Source organism: Colossoma macropomum, unplaced genomic scaffold (assembly GCF_904425465.1).
Source record: "Colossoma macropomum unplaced genomic scaffold, Colossoma_macropomum, whole genome shotgun sequence".
In the NCBI taxonomy this organism is placed as follows: Eukaryota; Metazoa; Chordata; class Actinopteri; order Characiformes; family Serrasalmidae; genus Colossoma; species Colossoma macropomum.
Window position 1 is genome coordinate 27,566,722 of NW_023494799.1, and position 21,257 is coordinate 27,587,978.

At 39.0% G+C, this 21,257-nt stretch overlaps 1 protein-coding gene across 1 annotated transcript; it reads right to left on the reverse strand.

Moving 5' to 3' along the window:
• Positions 1 to 1,017: 1,017 nt before the first annotated feature.
• kif14 (kinesin family member 14) lies at positions 1,018 to 20,903 on the reverse strand. The gene is made up of 29 exons (XM_036586362.1): positions 19,966 to 20,903; positions 18,687 to 18,941; positions 18,489 to 18,576; positions 18,182 to 18,280; positions 17,664 to 17,716; positions 17,543 to 17,573; positions 17,334 to 17,441; positions 17,052 to 17,168; positions 16,675 to 16,793; positions 16,126 to 16,298; positions 15,726 to 15,873; positions 14,710 to 14,773; positions 14,393 to 14,577; positions 11,882 to 11,984; positions 11,589 to 11,743; positions 11,156 to 11,303; positions 10,890 to 11,042; positions 10,661 to 10,793; positions 9,580 to 9,673; positions 9,332 to 9,473; positions 8,795 to 8,898; positions 7,104 to 7,204; positions 6,572 to 6,808; positions 6,234 to 6,421; positions 5,016 to 5,168; positions 4,816 to 4,938; positions 4,613 to 4,687; positions 2,030 to 2,174; positions 1,018 to 1,901 (listed from the first exon to the last, which is right to left on the reverse strand). Exons 1-29 carry the CDS (start codon positions 20,901 to 20,903, stop codon positions 1,549 to 1,551), a joined length of 4,785 nt encoding a protein of 1,594 aa, XP_036442255.1. The 3' UTR covers positions 1,018 to 1,548.
• Positions 20,904 to 21,257: the final 354 nt, after the last annotated feature.

Here is a 21,257-nt window from a genome sequence, read left to right on the forward strand (position 1 = left end):
TAGCCCCGTCTACTACAGCATACAACATAGTAGCCTAGTATATTATAGCATTCGCCCCCACCTACTAGTGCATAACTACAAAATACGCTTAAACATACTGCCTTTGTGTTAAAGGGAAATTCCACCGATTTTTCAAAATTACGGCATAATTCAATCGCTGAGATGTAAACAAAAATATTCAGAGTGGTTTGATATACAGTGGTACATTGTAGAGAAACTCACCAACTCAGATTTCTTTACGATGCGATGATAGGAACCAGGGCTTGGGATGTCTACAACTCAAATATAACCATTTTATCTACTGACCAGAATGACCACCCTTCTGAAAAAGGACCATTAGAAACTATTAGGATTAAATCTAATGGTTTTGCCTTCTAATGGGAACTGGCTTAATGGTTTCAAATAGAGACCACTAGTTTCCTGTATAACACCTTTAGGTCCCATTAGGAAACCATGCATTTAGAATCAGCCTTTGGTCACCATTTAGATTAGTTTTAACCATTAGAATACTTTACATTGTAATATCAACCCAGTTAAAAAAAAGTCAAAACACATTACAAAATGATCAGGAACCACCAGAACCACTTAATGGTTTTTATGGGGCATGCTGGCCTGGTGCTGGTTTAGCCGGTCACCCCAGCATGGCCATGCTGGTTGACCAGCACACCAACACCCAAAACACAACATATTGCTGCTGTCAGGACAAAACCTTGTATCTTCAAAAATGTAACTTTACAGGAAGAGGAAAAAAGTTCTTAACATTTAATGGAAGTAAAGGGATAAACATTTTTTTTCAAGTCATTTTGGACCATTTATGTTGGTCCGTTCATCATGAAATTTTGACACATCAAAAAGGGCAACTGGCATTTTCATACTGTCAAAATCCAAAACACAGTAAAAATGGAGATACAAGGTTTTGTCCTGACAGAAATGATATGCTGGGTTCCAGCCATGCTGGTCTATGCTGGTTTTTCTAGCTGGGTGGTTTATCCAGGTTACTGAAAACAAAAGCTGGTCTGTCATCATCAGTGTTTATTGTTGCAAAATAGTGTATAATTTACTGGATTATTTCATGATCGTGAAAGAACTGTTATTAATGCCTACAATGTAAAGGGTAATGTTTTAGAAGTGCATGGAGCGAAAAAGTAGAAGAAAGCTTTGTGCAAAGTTGCAAAACATTGTGTACAAAAGCTGTATGTTACAGAAACGTATACAAATCTCTAATATACAGGAGAATGACAATACTATTTTACTTTTACAGTACTCCATTACTCTATCCTTAGTAATACACAAGCAGTGAATACCATTGTGTTTATACATATATGTATGGCACATATGATGTATAAACAACAGTGTTTATCCAAAAAATAAGCATAATCTAGTTATCTTGTGTCACAATTTGTTAATTCACTCTTGTAGTACCTCACACAAAAATCTGACGGAGAAAAGTCTGTTGGGAATCCAACTGATATACATACAGATGCTTAAGTGCAAAAACATGCTTACATAAAAGCTGACTGCCCCTACAGTTGACTGACAATGGACAGATTAAACCCAGCGAACATCCCTGGAGCAGGAGCTAACACCAGAGGACATCGAGTACACTATTTTAGGGACGGTACGGTTTCTGGTGCCGTGACCCAAGTCCTGATCGATATTCTTAGAGCTGGACGACTCTATATTTTCTTCACGGCTCTCATCAAACAGTGCCGTTAGAGAGCACAAGGCTGAGTGCACTTCATCCCGTGCATCCATAACACTCTTTAAGCATGGAAGCTGAAGACTGTCAGACAGGCTGATGTCCGTCTGTCTTGGTAGTCCATGTACTACATTGCTAATAGTCTTGGTCAAAGACTGGATTGCTTCTTTGAAGGAACCAAGGTGAGCATCACTGCCTCTGCCTATGGAAAAGATCAATGCAGATTGTTAAATAAGACATATCAAAGAAGTTCAATAAGACATATTAAATAATTTCAGAGTAAGCAAAGGTGATAATTGCTGCAATTTGAGATAAGCTGAGAAAACATACCTCTTAGAGTGCGAGACAAGGTGGAGTGAAGCTGCTGGAGAGCCTGGTTTAGCTGGAAGAGCTTGTTAGCTGTGTTTCTTATACTTTCCAAGTGCGAAGCATCATCAGCATCCTCTGTACAATTCTCCAAATAATCTGGCTTTTCCTGCAACACCCAGATGCACAAAGACACCTTTAATACTTGTAACCAACAACCTTGGTACCTTGTGATGGGAAAGCTTCTGCACTGAACACTGCCTTCATGTGTTTTACGGGTTCTCAACCATCCCCTCAAGTTGTAATTAGAAGTGTGAAACAATTTTGACATCTTTTGATAGTTTCTGACTTGTTACTGACCTTAACTTTTGCATCATGGTGGAGGAAAGGAAACATCTTAAGTTAGCAGTTTTAAAGGTGCAGTGTGTAAGATTTTGAGACAGATTTTTGTGGCAGATTACAACCAACTGAATACCTCTTCCTCACCCCTCCCTTTCCAAGCATATAGTAGATCCTATGGTGGCTGTCATGTATTTGTTTCTTTGATGAGGATTCACCCTCCCTTGCTTTTTCTTGTGTTAAATAATAAGTTTGGTCCTCCATTTGTCAAAATTTGGGTTCTCAAACTTCTCACAACACAAAATGGTTAGCCAGCACCGGTGGCAACCACTGATTCTTCTTCTTTCTACGTCTTCCAGTCTGTCCTATAGCGCCACCAATGTCAAGCTGCCGCTTTAGTGTAAAAAGTCGAAAGGCACTCTCTAGAGCCAGTGTTTTGAGCTACTGTAGAAAAGGCACAACATGGTGGCCTCTGCTGGAAGAGGACCCGCTACCTATGTAGATATGAAAGGCTCATTCTAACCTAATCTAAAACACACAATGATTCGTAGTTACTGGTGATTTTATACCAGTTATGCATGTTATAATGAAAACATGGTTTTGCATACTATATGCCATTTCTGCTACTAGATCTGCCTTAATCTTACACACTGCACCTTTAAGAAGCAGCTTAAAATGTCTTTTTTTCTTTCGCTTTCTCTAGTTTCCTATATGGTATTTTATTCCTTTTCTTATCTCATTTTTTCCCTATTTTTGTGCTGCAATTTCTTGTTGTCCTATTTAATTTCATTCATGTTCATTCATTCATATCTGACCTTTGAAACGTATTTACTGTTATACTTAGGTTATTATTTTTCAAATATTTTAAATATATGAAAGGTGCTATAAAGTGTATTAATTAATTAACTTTTTTTTCCAAACTTTGTGGGCTAAATTAACAGATTTAAAACACACACACACACACACACACACAACAACAACAACACACAACACACCACCACAACAACACACCACCACCACCACCACCACCACCACCACCACCACAACAACAACAACAACAACAACAACAACAACAAGATTTGCTCGTCAACGAAATTCAAAAATGAAAAATCAAGTGCCTATTTAAATAACATGAAATCAAATGAAGTGCTTAAAAAAACCAAGAAGCAACTGGCATTTTAACATAATGCATAATTGCGCTATGAACCTTTGGTGCACTTACTTGGCTTATTCTATTTTTGTCATAATATTGCAACCCAGCACATCAACCAAAATTAAATTAATAAATTGGTTGACTGTTATTGTGCACCCCTAGAAATGATTTTTCTAAATGTAACTTACTTTTAATAGTCAACTATTAGGCCACAGAAATTTGCTTGCCTGTAGATTTTGTACATGTTTACAGTGGGGCAAAATGTTAAATATTAAAACAGACCAGACCAGCAATCGTTAGTTGTGCATTAACATGCAGAACAACATCCTATATCATGAATAACTCAGATTACACCACTTTTGAACAGAAAACTACAATTATGACTTGACACGTGGGAAATAGGGCCAGCCAATCAGCATGTGAAAGCATTATCACCTTCAATGAACCATTAGACATCTAGACATAAGAACATGACATTTATACCGAAAAAAATGTTCACATTCTTTTTTGCAGTTCAGCTGTACTAAGGGCTTGATTTCCACCCATGATTTAAGACCGCACATGAACTAATTAATACTCAGTTCAGATGGGCTTCATTGTTTAAAGAAGCAGCCCCTTTTAAGCCAATTGTCAATAAATACAACAAACAACATCTAGTCAAAATAGCCAAAAACGGGTAAAGCAGATGGCAAATGGAAATATCTGCAAATTATACAGAGAACAGAAAGTATGTGTATACACTATAAACCTAACTAAATCAATAAAATCTGACAGCAGAAAAACAAGAGTCTAATGCAAGGTCTGATCTTTGTGTTCGAACAACACAGTGCTTGGATAATGACGCATGATAATAGCACCCTGCTAAAAGCTCACAATGAGGATGTAGTTTGTGCACGGAAGATAACAAAAACAACCGTGTTGAGGTGACAGATGACGCTTTGTTCAATACATTCATTATCTTAACAATACGACCCAAGAAGGCCGCGATAAGCCTGCTTAAGCACATCGTTTTCACTAGCATTGTAAAAGCTAATTCAAAAGACATTGCGGGGGTAGGCATTAATTCAAAACCTTTTCTTTCAATGTCAAGACCAACTACAATTTTGTATACGTACCAACATGTTGCAATGAATATAGCTTTGCAAAGCATTTGCCACCTCCAACATTCTGGTTTTAAGGCTCTGCAAAATCTGGAAAGCAAAACATATATTTTGAATATAAAAAACAAAAAGGAGAGAATGCAGTAGATGTTCCCTTTCTTCGCTTTACATAACAGTATTTGAAATAAGAAGCCAGAGCAAAGAACTGTCAAAATAACCTGAGTTCTAGGTTGAGCTAGTTGAGCATGTCTGAGCATTTCTCTGCTAACAGAGAGACCCTCCTCCAGAAGAGCTCTTACACCCCGGCACATTCCCTTTCGCACAGACTCCACAGCAGGCCTCTGAGGAAATAAAACTGCATTAAACCTCAAATGTTTATTTATGCATAAAATTGCATGCATTCCTAGTGAACTATTACTTTGGCAGTGATGTCAGATCCAAGTTCAGTCAGATGCAGACGGGTCCCAGTCACTGCTGCCAGCAAACCTACAGCACTCAGTGCTGCATTCATACACCTGCCAGTTTTTCTTTGGGCTTCAGTCACCATAGAGGAGATTTCAGAGTCACAGCCCTGAAAAAACAGAGTGGAGAATAAGAAAACTTTTTCCACTAACCTAATCTGGGTTACATCAACCTAAACAATAATCCATATTTTCAGCCAAAAAATTAATGAATGAATGAACGGAGTGATAAAAATATATATAGTGCTGTGCAAAGGTTAAAGATCACCCTACATTTATTTAATTTTCAGTCAGAACAAAAACATTATCATTTTTCAGTATTAGAAAAAAGCAGCAAACACAGAAAATTACACAAAAGTTCAAATACACACAAATACTAAATGTCCACTCTTTGCCTTTCATTCTTTTGACTTGCTTTCAGTTTTTTTTTAAAGAAATCTGCAGAAATATTTTTCATACCTCCAAAATTCAGTCTTAGAAGTTGGTTGCATTTTATGCCTCTCAGAATCCAAGTAATCACAAACACATTCAATAATGTTGAGATGTGGGCTCTGGGGTGGTCAGTCCATTGTTCTGAACACCAGTAGCTTATTTTTTTGAAAATTTTCTTCATTAATGTCTATTTCCTTTTCTCAGTAATGGCTTCATGACAGCTACATATTGTTTAATACTCATAGCATTAAGATGTCTTCCTGCAGTGGAAGGACTGACAAACACCTGTGAATTTTTCAGACCTAAAGCAAGAGTGGAGCTTGATTTTAAGTACTTTAAGTACTGATTTCTGATAATGAAAGTTTTGGTGGTGTACCAGGTCCTGCACCAGACCTTGGAATTTTTTCAACTGTAGTTTATCTCCTGTAAAGCACTGTTTGACTATAGAGTCAGTTTAATTTTTGGCTACATAAAATTATACTGGCTGATATTATTTATCTAAATTTTTCAGCTTCTTAAAATTTGTATCAGTGACAAATGTTTTATAATGATTGGGTCCCAATTTGAATGCTTGTAACATTTAATGACTAAACAGGGAGATGCAAAAAACAATGTATATTTTCCCTATGCAGTTATAAATCTATTTTTATTAGCACGAAAAAAATGAAATAGACCTTAAAAACAACCTTAACAATAAAAGTCCTGGTATTTGTCAAAGCACTCAAATTTCTTGTACCATGTACCTGAATAAGCAACTGAAAATAGCCTCCCATGTTCTTTACTTCGGTCTTGAGATCTTCCACAGTTTGGGAGACTGACTGAATTCTGGGTTGGATGTTGGCGACCCAATGCATGGTAATGAACACGGCTCTCTCAATAGCAGAGGTGGCTTTCACAAGATGAGTCTGCGCATCAGTGCTGCATGCAAACACTGTTCACACACAGAGACAATGAGAACCTCAGCATGGTGTTGGAATGACAGCATAATATACGACATGGCCAAGTTCCTCACTGTTCTTATGGACCGACACTGATGGATGACTTTGGTGATATATGGTTGTTTAAACACAGAAAAGCTTACAGTTGTCCTGGCTGTTGTCGTCAAGCTGATGGTACAAGTCTGCAATGGAGTTTGAAGCACCATTAATGTAGAGCAGGTCCAGGGTTAGTTTGTCTGCCAGGCTCTCGCTCTCCTCTGCTGATGGGCTGGCACGTAAGCGGGAAACCATGGCAGCTATGAGATCTTTGCAGATGCCAGGCAAGGCCGACTCTGAGCCGCTGCTATGAAGAGATGGGGGCTTACTCATACCCATTAGGCCTGGAGTAATAAAACAGGATAAAACCTCATAGCATCATAGATTTAAGCAGTGCAACAATGGTAAGAATGCCTCTATTTTTTCAGTTTTTGAAGGGAAATGATGAATATTACTTTTTAAGACAAAAGTACTCACTTGAATGACGAAAGTTGCAAAAATACAGCATGGTAAAATTCTTAGAATGGTACAAAATTTTAAGTGATGTCAATCAGCCATAATAATAAATTTTAGGCCCTTTAGGATCATTAACCAGTCAGTTAAGAGAAATACAAAACACATACAAAGGTAATACATTACCAGCAGACTGTGTGGAGGAAAGGTTCAAGCTCTGAATGGGATGCACTCTGATCTCGTAGAGTCTACCAGAGATACGCCTGCTCTTCAACAGGCTCCTGCTCCTGAAAAGATTTCAGTAAAAGATCTTACAGTCAATAAGTCCAGCAAAATCAAGCTACATATTTTTCTTTATATACATTTCCCTAGTGTTCTGTATTGCTCCTCTTTAAGAGTATTTATAGTCATATTCATTTTCCATTGTTCAGATTTGCACAAGGCAAATACACAAGGTCAAAAATTCCACTGTGGGGTATATCAATATGGCCATGTACACTATATGCCCAAAATTATGTTTGACCTGACCATCACACCTAAATGAGCTTGTTGGACGTCCCATTCCAAAACCATGGGCAATAATATAGGGTTGGGTCCCCTATGCTGCTATAACAGCCACCACTCAATGGGGAGGTTTCCACAAGATTTTGGAGTGTGTTTGTGGGAATTTGCCAAGAAAAACAACTCTGCCCAAAGCTGGAAGTACGAAATTGCTGTAGCATTAACATTACTTTTCACTGGAACTAAAGGGCCTAGCCCAAACCCGTAAAAAAATAAAATAAATAAATAAATAAAAACACCCCCAGACCATTATCCCTCCTCCATCAAACTGTATTTTTGACACTACGCATTCCAGTAGGTAACATTCTCCCAACATCTGCCAAACCCAGATTTGTCGATCAGACTGTCAAATAGTGAAGCGCGAATCATCACTCTAGAGAACACTTTCACTTTTACACAGGCTTGTGTGCAGCTGCGTGCTTGATTTTTTACACCTATTAGCAATGAGTGTAGCTGAAACACTGGAACTCAACAATTAGGAAAGATGTCCACATACTTCTGACCATAGTGCATCACACTACCTTCAATGTCTACTGTTTTACTAAAACACCTGAGAGCAGTACTGGCTCATAAGAATTTGCCACATTAGGTTAGATTTTGTGTATTCCTTAACATTTCATTCTTTATTTAAAATAAAAATACATTTTCCACTTTTTTTATTAATTCAACGTAACTATATTAAGCACATTACTATAAGCTGAGGGTAGTTTTGCATGAAAAGATTGTAAATGAAAGGCCAAGCAAGTTGGAAGACATGCATAAAAGACATATTAGCTAGTTTTCCTAATCAAATTCTCTACGTAGACAAGGCAAGTTCAGTATAATCACATACCACTGCTTCTCTACAGAGCCAACTAAATGACACATCAAGAAGAGCAAGGAATGAATGTGCACATAAACAAAACAGCTCACAGGAAGGACAATGAGCAAAGCAGCATGAGCACAAATTAGCTGCAAGTGTGGGCCATGCTCCAAAGAACTGGGCTCGACAGGCTGGTGGGGAGAGGTCTGACAGTCTACCATGTTGCAGTTGGCCACATCTCTATGAACAAATTACCACTAAGGCAATAAACATGCCAAGCAGAAAAATGGAAAAGCACAGGAGGAAAAAGTAAGCTGTGAGCTGTGAGATGGAAGAAAAGAAGAATATAATATTGCTTAATAAAGTTTAATTCACCCATTTTCATTTCTATGCAGAGATTTTTGGCCATTTTTTTGTTTTGTTTTTTACACAGGAAGTGAAATCAGACATGGACCATTTCTAGGTAAAGCAAGATTAAGCACAGTAAAGTGACTGAGAGGTGGAATAAAAATACCTTCTGCGAGAAAAGGAAGAGGTTGAGGAGGCTGAAGATATATCTGGCTCCCACTGGTCATTGGGGTCATAAAACACATCATCATCTTTAGAGGCACAGTTTCCCTACGAGCAATAAAATCAAACTTGATTTAGCAACCAATTCGCATAAACTACAAAAATAAGATGCTGCACAGTTTCATTTGTGGACGAGTTTGAATCTATTGTCTTGTCCTCTGCTCACATGAACAGTAGGTTGTAAAAGAGTAAAGACAGGTTGGCCACAGGTTCTATGAGGGGATGATTTGCTGGCATGTCTGGGTCCGCTGCGATAAGCAACATTTTAACTCTGGCTCCTTGCTGCTTCGCTCACTTTATGGGGTGATTAAAAAGGCCTTAAAAGAGCCCATCTAATGCTCAACTTAAATTATTACTACTTGGAAAAAAATTATTTTAAATACTTTGGCACCATGTAAAAGTGTGGTAAAGAACCATTAAATTGTTTTGTATCAATTCCCTTGTATTAAAGACAGACTATTATCTATTTGTGTTGGACTACCTGTTCAAGCTCCCTCATGGCAGCCAGGTTGCTCTGGAACTTCTCGAGGCTCCAGAAGGTGGAGATGCCCAGCTTGGTGTTCTGCACTTGGATCTGCATCTCAGCATCATCTCCTCCACTCTCTACATCAGAGACTTCATGTCTGTAATGGGGGAGATTAGTCAGCTGGTTTAGTTAAGAACAAGCTTGTATGTTTAATTGCTCAAATGAAACCCAAATAAGCAGAGAAAAGAATAAGACAAACAAACCTGCCGAAGACTGTGTGCTTCCTAAATTTCACACTTATTTTGTTAGCCTCTTCAATCATCAATGACAACTTCATAGCATCCCACTGTGGAGGAACTGTATATAGACGAAGAAAAACAAAAAAGTTAACAACAGAATACATACAGGGAATAATGTCTCATTTTTGTCATTATAAATAGTTTTTTTTTTTTTTTGTGAAAATTTAAAGTAAGCATGACCTTAGCCCTGAATGGTGAAAAATGTTTATTGCTCTGATACACAATAGTAACCACTAACCACAAAACTCATATACAGTCATATACAAAGGTGTGAATACTCCTGGTGAAATTTCATGTTATTTTTATTTTTTAATTTATTTGTGAAAATAATATCCTTTTCAGGGAACGAACGAACAAACAAACAAACAAACAAACAAACAAACAAACAAACAAACAAACATGTCGCTATTCTGCTAATTTTAGTATTTCTTTGCTGAGTTACATACAGCAAGAAAAATAAAACAAAATATAAAATGTGCCATAACTTTTGCACAGGCCACATTTTATGCTTATTTTTTCCTCCTCAGTATGTTCAATTCAGCAAATAAAGCAATTGTGCTGTGTAATAAAATGTGCAGAAGTGTCTGCTCTGTAGAGGATGTGCACTTTCACTTAAAAAAAACAAAAATCAACAAAGCATGTGATTGACCAGTGACACCCAAACTTCACCATACAACTATGCATATTTGCATAAATGCACATTGGCAGATTTATATTCAACTGCACACCTGCATTAAGCTGTGGCACCATTTAAAAAAAAACAGTAAAATAACATTGTTATTTGTCATCTTTTAAATAAATTGACAACGTTCCTTTTTAGCCTATAATCATAGAAAAAATTGTTACACAGCAAATATATATAAAATCTTGTTAATTAAACAACGTTCTTGAACACATTTATATTGCTAACATTTTAAGAGGATGAGTTTAAAATAACATTCAAGGTAAATTTCAACATTTCTAGTAATTAACAGCTATTACTTTTAATACCCTTTTTTGGCTCAAAGCAGCAAAGTAAGTGAGAGAAAGCAGACATTTAACGTACCAGTTCTGGGAGTCTGGTTCACCTTCAAGGCACGCTTCCTCTGAATCTCAACTAGATCTTCAGCAATTTTCCTCTTTTCTGCTTCCAGGGCCTCAAGAATTTTAGCATGTCGAATATCATTATCAGCCATGGCCTAAAAGATGCAAACATTGTTAAGACATGAAGCAACATGATTCCATTACTGCTCTATAACTTGTAATTCCAAAACGTTCTGAATCAAGGCTTGTACCTGTCTGGCAGCCTGGGTCTCCATTTGTAACCGTTTCTTGTGCATGCTCATTTCTTGCTCCAGCAGAGTCTTGGCAGTCTGCAGCTCCTCCATCTCGCTGGCTACCCGCTGCCTCTCAAGCTCCTGTGCTCTTTTCCTTTCACTCTCCTCTTCCTAAGAAAAGGAGTTTATTGTTTGCAGGTGTCAAAAGAGGCACTTAACATATATTTCCAATTAAATAGCTCATTGCACTTGTTTAGATTCGATGGACAGTGAATAAAACGTACAAGTTCTCTCTCTAGAGCTTTTATCTTGTTCTCGTACTGCAGCTTTTGGTCGAACAACTCTTTCTGTGCCATTTCTTTAGCCACTTGGATCCCCTGTATCATCTCCTCCTTGGCTTTCAGTCGGGCATCTTCAATCTCTGCCTCTAGTCTAGAAATAGCAAAAACATACACAGACACTTCTGAATGTGCCATATATACAAAAAAATCTCATGACTATATTAAGTTAGTTAAGGTAAGAACAACTGTTTAATTCTTAATTAAGCTCTACTAATATTTTCAAAAAAATTTCTACAAATTGTCAATTTGATGTCATTAACAGGCCAACACTCACAGCTATCGATTAAACTCAGAATACAAAAACAATTAACTAATCAGGGTAGTGGTGTAATCTATTGATAAACAAACATGTTAAAATTATGCATTCTAAACTCACTGAGCTCTCTGCGCTGAGAGCAGCTCATTTTTGGCAAACTCAAAGTCCTTCTGGCCATCGCCAGAACTCCAACAGGACACACGCTTTCCACTATGCACTTCAGCTGGGTGGTTGAAGCGGAAGTAGTGATCTCCTCCAAGGATCACCCTGTCGCCCTAAGGAAATCACATCAAACCGGGACAAGCAGGTTACTACAAGCACTCTTTACTGGAAAATGCAGCACAAATATCCATTAATAACTATTTATCCAAGTAATAAAAATCAAAGAACAGCTTCTCTCATTTCTCTCTTACATGGTGGAGGACAGTGACTTCAGACACGAGGTTTCCATTCACAAAGGTCTTGGCATTTTTCATGGGCGTGATGCTGACTATGCCATTTACATTGGAGATCACACTAAAGGAAAAAATTAAAGAAACACAGACAAACTGTTTCTATTGATGGTTAAAACAAGCCCCCCCCTCCTTTGAAAAACTGGAAGCACGTCTTCTAAAAAGAAAGCTTTAATGAAGGCAAGTAAAGACGCACAAAAAACAGAAAATTGTAATATATTTAGTGTTTGAGGTTCTGTGTAATTTTAAGTTAAATATATTTGTTCTGGTCTGAGTTGAACCTCAGATTGAGGAGGAACAATGTGGATTCCGTCCTGGCCGTGGAACAATGGACCAGCTTTTCACCCTCTCACGGATTGTTGAGGGGGCATGGGAGTTTGCCAACCCAGTCTACATGTGTTTTGTGGATTTGGAGAAGGCTTACGACTCCGCCAGGGTTGTGCCCTGTCTCCACTCCTGTTTGTGATATTCATGGACAGGGTGTCAAGGCGTAGCCGGGGTCAGGAGGGCATTATGTGTGGAGGCCGGAGGGTGGCGTCTCTGCTATTTGCAGATGATGTTGTTCTTTTGGCTGGATCACATGGATGCCTCCAGCGCACACTGGAGCGGTTTGCAGCTGAGTGTGAAGCGGTTGGTATGCGGATCAGCACCTCCAAGTCTGAGTCCATGGTCTTAGCCCGGAAAAGGATGGTATGCCCACTCCAGGTAGGGGGAAAGGACTTGCGCCAGGTGGAGGAGTTTAAGTATCTCGGGGTCTTGTTCACGAGTGATGGGAAGAAGGATCGTGAGATCGACCGCAGGCTGGGACAAGCGGCAGCAGTAATGCGGTCGCTGTACCGGACTGTAGTGGTGAAGAGGGGGCTGAGCCGTAAGGCGAAGCTCTCTGTTTACCGATCGGTCTACATCCCGACCCTCACCTATGGTCATGAGCTGTGGGTAATGACCGAAAGAATGAGATCGCGAATACAAGCAGCAGAAATGAGCTTTCTTCGCAGGGTGGCGGGCTACACTCTATTTGATAGGGTGAAGAGCTCGGCCATCCGGGAGGAGCTCGGAGTAGAGCCGCTACTCCTCCGCATTGAGAGGAGCCAGCTGAGGTGGTTCGGGCATCTGATCTGGATGCCCCCGGGACGCCTCCCGGTAGGGGTGTACCAGGCACAGCCTACCGGAATAAGACCCCGGGGTCGTCCTAGGACCCGCTGGAGGGATTATATCTCCAAGTTGGCCTGGGAGCGGCTTGGGGTCCCCGGGAATGAGCTGGAGGAAGTTGCGGGGGACAGGGTCACCTGGGATTCTCTGCTCTCCCAACTGCTACCGCGACCCTATCTGGACTAAGTGGTTAACGATGATGATGATGATGATGTTCTGTTTTTTGCATCATGCTGAAAAATGAGTAACTTGCACTTAATGGCCATTTTAACTAGACATTACAGAAATCATTTTTGCACAGTGCTGTAATGAAACAGGAGACATGTCGCATGTGGTAGATGGTTCCATTCATGCCTTACAGAAGGTTTTTTGTTTGTTTGTTTTTTAAGTTGTTTGAAAACATGTGAAGTACACCTTGTTTGGAAAACACCAACTTTGATCCTATTTACACCTGGTCACTTCATGCGTCTTGAGTATGAGGATTATATCTGGATGAGACTCATTTAAAACAGATACAATTCCAAACATTCAAAACACTTAAGGAGGTGGCTATAATGCTTTCTCAGACCACGTTACAGCAGTCTAAATGCCTGCGTCTCTCCAAGACACATTTGACAACTGAAACCCCTCCCAGTACAACGAAACTCCTCCCCATGCCGTATATCACTGGGTACGTGATGATCCGTGTCTGTGAGGAAGGCTATCATGGAGGACATGGTTGGGGACCAGACAAAACAAAATGCTTAATAGCAATATGGATAGACAATACTGTGCAAATCAAATTGCAGATGAAGTGGCTAAGCGGATAAAGAACTGGTAACACAGCAATTGGATTTCAGTCCAGCTAACCAGAGACACACTTGACTACCAAGTGTAAAGGCACGTGGTTAAAATCTTATCAGGATACAATCCAGATACAAGTCAAATTAAGTGACCAGGTGTTAAATGGGGTCTTAAAGACTTTAAGTAAAGGCACTAAATCTTTAACTGAGTTGTTCAAATGAATCTTAAACATCTAGAACACGTCCCAGTTTATCCTTCTATACAGATCATTGTCAAGCCATTATTATTATTATTATTATTATTATTATTATTATTATTGTGATGGACAAATGTTTAGCTGACGTGCTTATTTGACAGACAGGCTGGCCAGACTTAAAGTACTTGTACTTTCTGCTGACAGACAGATGATGGGAGACATCACGACCAACCAGATACCACCACGTTCAATTCCAAAGTAAAATATTTTGGCAACCAGATGTCGATGTGGATCTCGAGGCATCTGGTATTATGCTGTGTGCATGGTATATTTAGGCATCTTACCAGTGCTCATCAGCAATAAGAGCCCCAGACAGCTGGATGTCATGGGCTGACTCAGACTTGAGCTTGCCGACCTTGGTCTGTCCCTCCTTAATCATGTACAAGAGCATCTCTGACAGCTGAGGATCCTCATTCAGGTTCACAAGGTTGGGGAGCCGGTTATCCACTTTAAACGTGATGCCTACACGCTGATAGACGGAAAGTGGACAGAAAAAAGGAGAGAAAACATGATGAGAGGAGTGGGCACAAGAGAGTCATAAAGCTCATGTTAGAGGTGAAGACAAGTATAGTAAAGAAACAATAGAAAAGAAAGTATTAACCTGCAACTCTTTGGTTTCTTCACGTTTCCTCCTCTCAGCTTGCTCCAGTTTTTCCTTCCAAGTTCTAGACAAGATAATACAAAATAGAGAAATAGCTAGCCAAATACTCAACCCTGCTAAGTCATTTAAAAATGTGTTTTATGATGCATAATATCTTTGTTAGCCAGATATTTCACTCCTTTAAAGGGGAATTCTACCTAATTTTCAAATTTTGTGTGTAATTACATCATTGAGATGTGAAAAAAGTCATTCAGTGTTTTGTGAATGCTTGATGTGAAATGCTTAATTGTACAAAAACTTACAAACCCAGATGTCTTTGCAATGTCTACTACGTAAGGTCATCGTTTTTACTAAAAAGCACCAGTGAACGTATAAAAACTCATGTGATGTTGATAATTGTAAAGTAGTGGTAAACTTGAAAAAAGCCCTTTGTGGACTATTTTGTCTTACAGCACCCTGTATGTACCTCTGGGTTTTTAAAAAATATATTTTAGTCCAAAACTTTCTACTCCAAAACTACCAGAAGATAATGCATCAGGTATCAGAAAGACTATTCATAACAATTTCATGTAATAACTTTGTTTGAGGGAGCTTTAAGAGGCATCAGACTCTTCAGATGTCTGGTTCCTATCACCATCGCCGTGAATGTTTCTGCAACTGTGACTAAGTTCCTCTAAAACGGAGCGTTTCACATAAAATCGCACTGAATTACTTCATTTATATATCTTAAACATTTAATTATGCAGAAATGTTGAAAAAAATATCAGAATTCCATTTTAATACAGCCTTAATACACCTTAAGTGTTCCTATTCAGTAACTACATGGAAAACAATGCAAATAAGAAACAAGTAATATTTAAGCTATAGGAGTGATGAATGGAAGGCTAGGCCCACCATGGATCTCTGACATTTAATGGGTTAAACTCATTTATAGCTAAACCTGTTATCCAGGTTACTGAAAAATCTTGCTTTATGAAACATCCCTTGTACTATAATGTGAATGCTTTTGGGATTACCTGTGCACCTCAGCCATCTCTCTCTCCTGCTGAGAGAGCTGAGTTTTCAAAGCAGCGACTTCCTGCTGGAACTGCCTCATCTTCTCAGGGTCAATGCCCTGTGAGCTCATCTGAGCTGCCCGCAGCTTCTCCACCTCTGCTTTTAGTTCTGGTTAGGAAAATACAAGCAGTACAATGAATTCACATATTCAGGTGCTTTTTCTGTTAGTCTACTGCCCTCTGCTGAGAGGAAGACAGCAAGCGCAGTGAAGTTTCCACTAAACAATCTCGCACACAAGTGTTAGACCCAGGTCATTAAATGGAACATGTGGTGAGGGCAAGGCTGGCTGTAATTGAACAGTGGAAAGTGAAGCAGGTGATTCATGTGGAGGTGGAGGGCAGAGGGAATGGAGGCTCTGACCTCGGATCAGCTTAGCGTTGGTATCCTCGTTGACCTTGGCTACGTTGATGATCAAGCGGGCCTGCTGAGCATAGCGTAGAGTGCTGAGGCTTTCATCCACATTGCTGGCGGCTGGACTGAGAGTCGCAATCATGGCTGTTTTGGAGTTCCCGCCCAGGCTTTCCTTTAGTAACCTAGGCACAGGAGAGAGGACAGTTAGGCTGAGAGCCACTTTCATAGAAGCACCAGTGACTAAACCTTAATGGCAAATATGTATCTTTTAACATAGCCTTGTTTTAGTGAAATGTAAGAATAGATTTCGGATGCAAGTACTGTCAGTCATTTTAATCAAATCGATTAGCAATCCCAGCGTGCAAAGATCTCTGCTGATGCAGATTACACTGCATTCATTATTGCAGATCTCACAATGACTGCAGTTAAAACTCAATTACAAAGGAAATGTTTTTTAAACAAATCAAAACAATTCTGCCTTTTCTTAGAAGCCAAAAAGGATCAAATTATAATTTATTTAAAAGATTATTCATGACGTGATGTCAGTGTATTTCTCACCATGTCAAGACCGATTCCCTGTATGGGATGAAGACTTTCCTCCTGCTCTGAGCTTGTTCAGACAGCGCAGAAATCACCTTCCCCAAAGTGAGCAAAGACTTGTTGATGCTTGCACCCTCCTATGAATAATAAAACTATTATCACGATTCATTTTAAACACACAAAGATTTCAGAAACATTTTCAGAAAGTTTTACTTTAGTTTAGCTTCTTTAAATCCTTCTCGCAGCAAAAATTTTTATTCTGCTCCCATATTCAGATGGTCTTGAGAAACAGACGGGGTCTGTCAGATCAGTATTAGCCCCGAATCTCAGCAGAGTGTTAAATAATATAGGATTTATTGTAAATAAACTGTTGAAATTATTGATAAGCTGAATACCCTCAGCCGTTCTCCACTGGTCTGAGCTGTCGCACAGCGCTCGCTGCCTGCTAAATCCACCAGGTTGATCCTGCTGATGATTCTGTGGTCATGCTCTTCTCCTTCCACTAATTCTGTCTGCACATGCACAGTAACACAATGTGGTAACAGCAATGGATAAGCTTAAAAAGGTAAATGTGAACATTGGTACTGAACACATATGCAGACAATAGAAGGAACACATTTCATTAAGCAACACATTTAATATATTTTTTTAAGGAGCTTTAAAGAGCCAGGAACAACCTTAGTCTGTGTCATGACCAGGGTGAAGACAGAGTGAGACCTGGAACTTTTGTCATTCATGCCAGTGGCAGCAGTAGCTCGCTGTTTATTTCCAAGCTCAAGCCAGGTCTGAGAAGATACAGGAGAGAGTAAGAAAAGTCACATAGCTCTCTTTACATTCTACTAGATCTAAATTAATGAAATTATTAACCAATATAAGACCAGCTTACCTGAATATCAGCATAGGAGCTAACAATGTTCCTATTAAAAAATAAATCAATAAAAATCACCAACACTGCTGATGCTAACTACCAATAAAACAATAAAAACATTCAAATGTGTAATGCTTACGTTGATAGATCCTCAACATAAGGCCCGTCAACTGGGTGTTCTCTGACTCGCAACTAGAAAAGAGGAACAAAGTAAACTGTAAAAGTGTGAAACAGTGCTAAGTGGGAAACAAAGCATAAATAAAAAGGCAAAATTGTAATATTTAAAAAAATATATAGGCACTGAAACTATGCCTATTGTTCAAATCAGGATATTTTAAATGTAATACTCTCTGCTGCGTTAAGATTTAGTTAGCAAAATATACCTACACTCCTACATAGAACACAGGCTTATAAAATTTTATCTGAACTTATATAGTACAATCATTTGATAGATCTATATTAGCTATTACATATAAGTTAACAGGCAAGTTAAAACTTCAGGCAATTATCATATGATAAGATACATTTTAAAATCATAGAACTTAGAAGTTGCACTGTCAGCTTTCAACCAAGGGACTGATTGGGTTTAAGAAAACTTCATCACACACAAGGCTTATGATGGGGAAACAGGTGAAGATAAGTTCTTATTCTACTCACAGGCATCTTCTTTTGGTTTTGTTCATCCTTCGCTACAAGCAAATCATGGATCTTCTCGTTGTACACTTCAAAGTAGCTCATCTCCAGGTGACACGTGACCTGCACAAGTACATAAAAACATGGATCTAAGCACATGGCTGTGACAAACCTTTGCTTTAAAATATACTAAACAAAATATGAATTATTATTCTGCCTATTCAGAACATTTTTTTTTATAATTTCAGTACTAAATACAACTAAGCCAGCAAAATCAGGATTTATGCCCCTTAAGGACAGGATTGGGACCTTGTTTTTTGGGACAGCTTACCTCCTGATTGTCAGCTCTAGACAACCTTAAGAAAAGTTCCTCACAGAACCTTGGTATAACTCCAGGTTCTTCACCAAAACCCATCATACTGGAAGAAATGATAGAACAATTCAGAAAATACAGTCATTTACCAACAACATTACATAAGAGACAGAACTCTTTACCCATGGAAACCTCTGAAAGCATTAAACTGCTTACGTGTAGGACTTTCCCGAACCAGTTTGCCCATAAGCAAAAAGGCAGGTGTTAAACCCTTCAAAAGCTCTTTCAAGCAGGGGTTTAGCCAGATTCTCATAAATCATCTGCTGACTTGCGAAATGAGAGTCCGTTTCATCAAGTGAGCAAAAAGAGAAGTCAAAGGAAAACGCGTAGGTTTGCTTAGTGTCCGGATGCTGAACCACCGTCTCCTGATTGTCCATGAAAATCACTTGATGGCTGTTCTCACCCTTTTCCCTGGTCACAAGAAACAAAAGAAAAAGAACTGCTGAATGCATCAACCCAGCTGAAAAAGTGTTCCTCAGATTAACATAAAAGCCACATGAGATATCTGAAAGAAAGGATGAAACAGAGGTGGACAATGGCAAAAATATAACATCAGGATGCTTCAAGACACCCTTACAATATACAGTATGTCTCGCAGTATTTCATTTTTCTAAGGTTTAATAAGCTGGAGCACACAAAAAAGAACCACAATAATAATATTCTATCAAAGAACTTATAATACAATGATTTTTATTTAATATGGCACTCCAAATAGGACCTAAATGTACAGAGCTAAATGTAAACACACACAATATATATATATATATATATATATATATATATATATATATATATATATATATATATATAGATATATAGATATATATAGATATATAGGCAAAAGGCTATTGAAAAGAATTAATACCTTTAGGGGACAAAATTGTACCATAATCCACTGAAATTATATTTTCTAAATTGTATTGACTTCCTACTCCCTGTCTCGTCTCCAGCCTTTTTATTCTATTGTTCTGATTTAAAACATTAGGTTATGATACAAACATGTACTTTTCCACTGGGAAAACTTATTTAAGGTATACTAATGGACTGTGGAATGTTTAAAATTACTTGCCATATTAACAATGCCCATTTTATATATAACAATAATGTTTACAATGTGGATTTAAATATGTTCAACAGTTTTATATTCATAATTGTAAATTCTCAGGCAAAGGGCCATTTTTTGTTGCCTTTGAAAAGGAGATGGAGCGTTATAATGAATTAATCCAGCCCTCTTTAAAAAGAAAGCTATAAGAACTGTTGTTGCGTGTGTGTACTTCAAGATTTCTGTGTTGTTAAATACATCCCCGCGCAAATTTATTTATGTACGTGTACACTATTATATGCATATTGTTTTATTTGCATCTGCTGTTGTGTACTATGTTTTGCTTTCAATAATAAAAAACACTTAATATTGTCATGAGTTTGGGTGTGTTACCTGAGACTGAAGGGTCTTACTCGCACCGCCACGGTGACTGCGCTGTTTTCCATCTTCAGCTCAGGAGCCGGTGGAGCTGTAGTTTGGCTCCCAGCATCAGCAGAGATCAGTGTTTCGCATGCAGCTGTGGGCCTGACTTTGGCCGAGTTCAAGGCTCCACTGGGTGTGGAACTCAACTGGGTTGAGGTTTTTCTCACCTGCGTCGAGCGAGGGGTGGCCATCAGGTTCCTACTCTGGCTGCTAACCAGGAACCTCTTATTAGAAGTACACGGGACCAATGGTTTGCCAATTTCAGTGCTCGACTGCTTTGGCCTGTCCACACTATGGGGCTTGACTGACACTGATCTTGAAACCTCTCTCACAGCCAGTCTCTCAAAGACTTCTTTCTTCAGACTTAACTTCTGAAACTGGGTTTTTCCTGTTGGCGTTGAGGTTGTTTTGCCTTGGTCATGAGCTACATCTCCGACACTTTGAGCAGACCGTGCTACCTTTTCTGTAGTTTTGCTCGGCGTGTTTACAAGCTGAAGTACGTCTTTGGCGGTGCGTTTAGCCTCCGTGTCCCTCAGGCTTGCCGACCGCAGCAGGGCTAAACTGCCCGGTGCCCGGCTGTTTGGCTCTGACAGGACGGCTGAACTCGCCCATGCTCTTTTCTCGGCCGCAGACGGGGTGCCTTTATCTACCGAGCCCGTTCTGGTCCTCCGCTGTAAGGTTAGCCGTTTCCCGTGGGCGTCGCTTCGGTTCTCGGTGTTCTCGAGTGCTGCTGTGTGCTCGGTTCCTTTGGTGCTTGTTTTTCGTTTCTGAAGAGTGGGCCGACCACGGGAGGACATGATGCTTGATCTCTCTCCATATTTACTTGTCATCGCAGATATTATATACGTCTTGTTTATATCTTTACTCTTATCTAGAGATGATACTTCATCGCCTTTCAAGTCGTCCATTTTCCACTTTTACGACTACAGTGAAATAATTCTCTCGACTAAAAGCGAAACAAGTTACTCTTTAAAAAAAGTAATTAAAAGCTATATATACTGCAAACACTAACTAACAAGGAACAGTCTGGCTTAATCGGAGGCGAGTCACGGTCATTTAGTGTAACTGTAGCTAAGTGATATCTACGTTAAAATAAGCTAATTTAACTAATAACAACTTTGTTGCTATGCACGCTAAATGGCGAACTACCAAAAAGTAAAAATAAATAGATATTTAGTGACTACTGCGATGCTTTGTTTACCTTTTACTCGCACTATTACTGCTGTCTACACCGCCATCTTGCCGCTTCAATTCAAAAAGCT